The 6,190-nt window shown below is 35.8% G+C and overlaps 2 protein-coding genes across 2 annotated transcripts; both read left to right on the top strand.

The window, feature by feature from the left end:
* Positions 1 to 557: 557 nt before the first annotated feature.
* On the top strand, positions 558 to 2,315 carry LOC117906465 (TMV resistance protein N-like). The gene is made up of 3 exons (XM_034819486.1): positions 558 to 598; positions 746 to 1,281; positions 1,577 to 2,315. Exons 2-3 carry the CDS (start codon positions 800 to 802, stop codon positions 1,872 to 1,874), a joined length of 780 nt encoding a protein of 259 aa, XP_034675377.1. The 5' UTR covers positions 558 to 598; positions 746 to 799; the 3' UTR covers positions 1,875 to 2,315.
* A 487-nt stretch (positions 2,316 to 2,802) lies between these two features.
* LOC117905773 (disease resistance protein RPS4-like) lies at positions 2,803 to 5,043 on the top strand. Its single transcript, XM_034818647.1, has 4 exons — positions 2,803 to 3,146; positions 3,237 to 4,031; positions 4,321 to 4,626; positions 4,702 to 5,043. The coding sequence occupies exons 1-4, from the start codon at positions 2,865 to 2,867 to the stop codon at positions 5,041 to 5,043; spliced, it is 1,725 nt and encodes a 574-aa protein (XP_034674538.1). The 5' UTR covers positions 2,803 to 2,864.
* The last annotated feature ends 1,147 nt before the right edge of the window (positions 5,044 to 6,190 follow it).

Raw genomic sequence — 6,190 nt, 5'->3', positions numbered from 1 at the left:
ATTGGTTTGTCATTCTTTTTTTTTTTAATTATTTTTTAGAAAAATATTCAAACATGGGCGTTGGAGTACAAAAATAAATAAATAAATAAATAAAGAAAAAAAAAAGACAGTGCTGCAAGTTGAATGTCATCTAACTTCGGTTGCATCTGAACACCCTCTCCTAAGTTGAAGAAAAACTGCAAGACAAAGCATGTCGGTGGTAGTCTTTTATGGCATATGCTTTGTTTGTTCATACCTGGATTGGAAAATAATTGTGACCAAACGTGTACGGTGCCTCAAAATAAAAAATAACAAAAAAGGAAAGAAAAGAAAGGAACAATTCGATACCTTTCCCATGAAGCTGATAATGTGAACAAGACTTTCTGCTTTTTTTTTTTTTTTTTTTTTTTTTGCCTGTTTTGCTTTATCTTTTCTCTTTTGTCGTTTAACACGCTTTCCTCACCACTTCCTTTAGCAGAGGGAGTATATATTTTCTTGCTTGTGGGGAGACTTGGCCTGAAATATTTCAAGTTTTGCGGGGAGACTTGGCTTCAGTTACATTCACTTGCCACGGTGTTTAGTTATTATCATTGATCATTCTCTTTTTCAGATTTCGCAGGTGTATTCTTCAATTATAGCTATTTTCAGATTTGTAGTTCTCTTTGATAATACAAAGAGATAACATTTTGTCTCTGAATTTCTTTGGTTTTGTTCATTAAGTTTTTGAATTATATGAATCAATTGTGAAACTTTCCCTTTCCTACAGGATAATTCAGACTTGACAACTCATATCTCAAGCTTCATCTCTCTACTGCTGGGTATGGCTTCTGCTGCTGCTTCTTCTTCTTCTTCTCAAACGCGCTATGATGTGTTCCTCAGCTTCAGAGGAGAAGACACCCGCAATAACTTCACTGCCCATCTCTATCACGCCTTGTGCCAGAAAGGAATCAACACTTTCATCGATGATGACAAGCTCGAGAGAGGCCAAGTCATATCTCCTGCCCTGGTTGCAGCTATCGAAAACTCCATGTTTTCAATAGTTGTTTTGTCGAAAAATTATGCATTCTCTAGATGGTGTTTACAGGAATTGGTGAAGATAGTAGAGTGCATGAAAAGCAGGAGACAGAGGGTTGTCCCAATTTTCTACAATGTGGATCCCTCGGATGTGAGAAGACAGAGGGGCATATTTGGAGAAGCATTGGCTAAACATGAAGAGAACTCCGAGAACATGGAGAGGGTGCAGAGTTGGAAGGATGCTCTCACTCAAGTTGCAAATTTATCCGGTTGGGATTCAAGAAATAAGTAATTTTCTAAAGCCTTTTTCACTCTTATTTTTATTCTTTGATTTTTAACATTGTCAATTTAAATGCTCTTGCTAATTCACCTATTACTTTTTACAACATAGTGGGTATAAGAATATTGCATATATTAAATGATTGAAGGACTGGGTACATAGAATTTAGAACTTTTTTAGTACACTTCTTTAAGGGTAGATTTGAGACTGACTACGTCTTCACACATCTCTTATTTCCTTTATTTTTATTATTTTTTTATGGATAACTAGACTTATTATGTGTTTATGCTTCAAATATGGCAGGAATGAGCCTCTACTCATCAAGGAAATCGTTACAGATATTTTGAATAAATTGTTAAATACATCTATTAGTGATACTGAAAATCTGGTTGGAATAGATGCTCGCATGCAAGAAATAGAAATGCGATTATGTTTGGGGTCTGATGATTTTCTGATGGTAGGAATTTGGGGCATGGGCGAAATAGGGAAAACAACCCTTGCTAGAGCTATTTATAGAAAAATCACTTGTCAATTTGAAGCATGTTGTTTTTTTGAAAATGTTGGGGAGGATTTGGCAAAGGAGGGTTTAATAGGATTGTAACAAAAGTTTCTTGCTCAACTATTGGAGGAACCAAATCTAAATATGAAGGCACTCACATCTATAAAGGGAAGGCTCCACTCAAAAAAGGTTCTTATTGTTCTTGATAATATGAATGATCCAATAATATTGAAATGCTTGGTTGGAAACTATGATTGGTTTGGTCGAGGAAGTAGAATTATTATAACCACTAGGGATAAGCATTTGTTAACTTCACATGGAGTACTCAATTATTATGAGGCTCGGAGATTTAATTATGACGAAGCTTCTGAGTTCCTTACACCCTATTCATTAAAACATAAATTCCTTGTGATGATTTCATGGAGGTTTCAAAAGAAGTAATTGGTTATGCTCAAGGCCTCCCATTGGCTCTAGAAGTTTTAGGTTCCTTTTTATTTAGCATGACCAAAGAAGAATGAAGAAATCAATTAGACAAACTGAAAAGTACTCCTAATATGAAAATTCAAGAAGTACTTAAAGTAAGTTATGATGGGCTAGATGATGAGGAGAAGAATATACTACTAGACATTGCATGTTTCTTTAAAAGAGAGGATAAAGATTATGTAATGGAAATACTAGATGGTTGCGGCTTTTTCTCACTTAGTGGAATACGAGCTCTCATTGATAAGTCACTCGTAACTATTTCTTGGAGTAATGAGATAATGATGCATGACTTAATACAAGAAATGGGTAGGGAAATTGTTCGTCAGCAATCCCTTGAAGAGCCTGGTAAACATAGCAGATTATGGTTTCATGAAGATATCAATGGCGTATTGAAAAAAAATACGGTAAGAGCAAAAAAAATATATGAAATTTATTTTATGTAGAACAAATTAAGATAAGAAATCAAGAATTGTTTTACTTTAAATATTTATATGTTGATAAACTTTAGTAAGATTTTATGCATTATGCATGCTTTTCACTTTATTTCTTGGCCTGTAGGCAACTAAAAAAATTGAAGGCATATTCCTCAACTTGTCTCATTTAGAAGAGATGTTATACTTTACCACTCAAGCCCTTGCAAGGATGAATAGACTTAGATTGCTCAAAGTCTATAACTCTAAAAATATTTCAAGAAACTTCAAAGACACCTCCAATATGGAGAATTGCAAAGTGAACTTTTCCAAGGACTTTAAATTTTGTTACCATGATTTGAGGTGCCTATATTTTTATGGATACTCTTTGAAATCATTGCCCAATGAATTCAATCCAAAGAATCTTGTTGAGCTCAGCATGCCTTATAGTCGCATTAAACAAGTTTGGAAAGGAATCAAGGTAAGATCATGATCTATTTATGTTATTTTCCTTAGAGAGTATGCAATGTTTACGAAAGCTAAATTTAAAGTCAAGTTTCTTTCATTGCAGGTTCTTGCAAATTTGAAATTCATGGATCTCAGTCACTCTAAGTACTTAATAGAAACTCCAAATTTTCGGGGAGTCACCAACCTCAAACGGTTAGTTTTGGAAGGATGTGTGTCTTTACATAAGGTTCACTCATCACTTGGAGATTTGAAGAATCTCATTTTCTTGAATTTGAAAAACTGCAAAACACTTAAGAGTCTTCCAAGTAGCACAAGTCATTTGAAATCGCTTGAAATATTTATTCTTTCAGGTTGCTCGAAATTTGAAGAATTTCCTAAGAACTTTGGGAGCTTAGAAATGTTGAAGGAACTTTATGCAGATGAAATTGCTATAAGAGTACCTCCCTCCTCTTTTTCTTTCTTAAGAAACCTTAAAATATTATCCTTTAAGGGATGTAACGGACCATCATCTACCTTATGGTTGTTGCCAAGAAGAAGTTCAAATTCCATTGGTTCCATATTGCAACCTTTGTCAGGTTTACGTTCTTTAATAACACTAAACCTAAGTAACTGCAATTTATCGGATGAACCAAACCTTAGCAGTCTTGGCTTCTTATCATCGTTGGAAGAATTATATTTAGGTGGGAACGACTTTGTTACTTTGCCTTCAACCATCAGTCAACTTTCTAAGCTAAAGTTGTTGGGGTTGGAAAATTGTAAAAGACTGCAAGTACTTCCAGAGCTTCCATCAAGCATATATTATATATGTGCAGAAAATTGCACATCATTGAAAGATGTCTCATGTCAAGCATTTAAGTCACTACTTCCAACTGGCCAGCAGCAAAAGCGCAAGTTCATGGTGAGTTCTCTCTATATCCCATATATCGTTGCTTTAATATTAAAAAGGAAAGTCCTTGTAATAAGTTGTGTTTTATTTTTGTAATTCCTGAGATCTTGTTAAAGTATGCATGAGAGATATGGAGACAGTTTGTTATGTTTCCTTTTTTTTTTTCCTTATAAAAAGAAATTAAAATTGAAGTTGACAAAAGAAAAGTGTATTCAAATAATACATAATTTAGTAATAGATGTCGCATGAAGGAAACCAACAATTTCTATCGATCAACATCCTAATCATTTTCATTCTACAGGTTCGCGTTGTGAAACCGGATACAGCCTTGGCGGTTTTGGAAGCATCTAATCCTGGGATTAGAATACCACATAGGGCAAGTTGTCAGAGGATCGATCCCGTTGTGAAACTGGGTATAGCCATAGTGGCTTTAAAAGCATTTATTCCTGGGAGTAGAATACCAGATTGGATAAGGTATCAGAGCTCAGGGAGTGAAGTAAAAGCAGAGCTACCTCCAAATTGGTTTAATTCCAACTTCCTGGGTTTTGCTTTTAGTTTTGTCACTTGCGGCCATTTCTCTTGCTCTTCAGTTGAAAGCGGATGTCTTGTTTGATTGGACATCCAGGGACGATTCTTCCTCCGTTGATATTATTATTCTCGAAATGATTTCCTTTAAGAGAAGGTTGGAGTCGGATCACGTGTGCCTGTGTTATGTACCACTTCCCCAGTTGCGGAATTTCTCTCAAGTGACTCACATCAAGGTATCATTTATGGCAGTCTCCAGGGAGGTGAGATTGAAATTAAGAGGTGTGGGGTTGGTATAGTGTACAGTAATGAAGATGGGAATCACAACAATCCCCCAATGATCCGATTCAACTCTATCTCCTCTCCTCCTCCTCGTAGTAAGTCAACCGTTGTCCTTGAAGAAATCCATGAGGAGGAACCTAGTGGAAATGGGTGCCCTAATGTTGATGGCTCAGAAGAAGTGAGGAGGAGGAACCTAGAACTGCTACTGTCTGTCTGAGGATCGCTCTGAATCAGATATTCGGCCACAGAAATGCTTGAAATGCAGGCATTAATGAGGACATCCCGTGATCAGGAGAAACAGACCAGATATATGCTTAATATGCACCCAAACCTTCCCATAACATCTCTTGGTGGGTTGTGTGTTTCTTTTCTTTTATTTTCTTTTCTGCTGTTCTTTCTTATCTGATTTTGAGTAGATGTCTTAATTAAGACCAGTTAGAACTGTTTAAAGCAAGAATTAAAAGATCTGGTCATACTGTTCGAAATTAGATTTGCTTAGAATTACTCTCCCATCAATTCCTGAAATAATTTGATGAACAAGTGATATTGTTTCTCACACATCTTCAATGTCATGTGTTAAGACACAAATGATTGCATATCACTATAATCATTGTGGAATCCATTTGTATTTATGCATTCTCCTTCACTAATCATGGCGACTAATCACAGAGTCCCCAGGTCTGTCTCTAGGTTGATCATCTTCAGTAGACATACCAATGCCTCCATATTGCTTTTGCAGGCAATGCAATAATAACTGGGGTGATGTATTGACGAGGGGATTATTCTAGTGAAGGTGGAGGAGCAGAAGCCGAGGCACGAGGAGAATAGAGAAAAGGTCTTGTAACAGAACCCAATCTTCCAGAATCTAATTGTTGTTGTATTGTTTTTCTTCATTCTACGTAACTAAAGGATTCACAGTACTCTAAATTGTTAGATTCTTCACTAGACACATTTGTCACAGGTTTCACTACTATGTGAAGTATCAGTTGCCATGCAGCCAAGTGAGTGCATGCTTCAAATTAAATCTCAGCAGAACCCTGACCACCCTTACATTTGATTGCATTCCTTTTACTATCTCTACCTTGCATCGTACTTCACAAGTCTACATTTGATCTCACACTCTCTTGCTTGGCCTCACTTCTATTTGGTTATAATTTAAATATGGCATTTCTTGTCTGACTTCCTTTCTCCATTGTAGAACTGTTGATTTTAAGTAGGTCATAAGTAAAATTAAGTCATTGCCTTGTTTTTTGAGTTGATTTCTATGCGTCACCATGCACTTGTTGCTCTTTTTTTTTTTAATTTATTTTTTTATTTTACATGCTGTTAGTATGCTTAAGAATGATTATAAGTAAGAATTTAGA

This window comes from Vitis riparia, chromosome 18 (assembly GCF_004353265.1).
Source record: "Vitis riparia cultivar Riparia Gloire de Montpellier isolate 1030 chromosome 18, EGFV_Vit.rip_1.0, whole genome shotgun sequence".
Lineage (NCBI taxonomy): Eukaryota > Viridiplantae > Streptophyta > Magnoliopsida > Vitales > Vitaceae > Vitis > Vitis riparia.
The sequence above is the reverse complement of the archived record's forward strand: the minus strand, read 5'-3'. Positions and strand labels throughout refer to the sequence as shown.

What these genes read in the sequence shown, in the direction of transcription:
- LOC117905773 (XM_034818647.1), top strand. Translation starts at nt 2,865, where the DNA reads ATGTTATACTTTACCACTCAAGCCCTTGCAAGGATGAATAGACTTAGA. An exon ending in AAGTTTGGAAAGGAATCAAG is followed by an intron (nt 3,147 to 3,236) that starts GTAAGATCATGA and finishes CTTTCATTGCAG; the next exon opens with GTTCTTGCAAATTTGAAATT. An exon ending in AGCAAAAGCGCAAGTTCATG is followed by an intron (nt 4,032 to 4,320) that starts GTGAGTTCTCTC and finishes TTCATTCTACAG; the next exon opens with GTTCGCGTTGTGAAACCGGA.
- LOC117906465 (XM_034819486.1), top strand. Translation starts at nt 800, where the DNA reads ATGGCTTCTGCTGCTGCTTCTTCTTCTTCTTCTCAAACGCGCTATGAT. An exon ending in GGTTGGGATTCAAGAAATAA is followed by an intron (nt 1,282 to 1,576) that starts GTAATTTTCTAA and finishes CAAATATGGCAG; the next exon opens with GAATGAGCCTCTACTCATCA.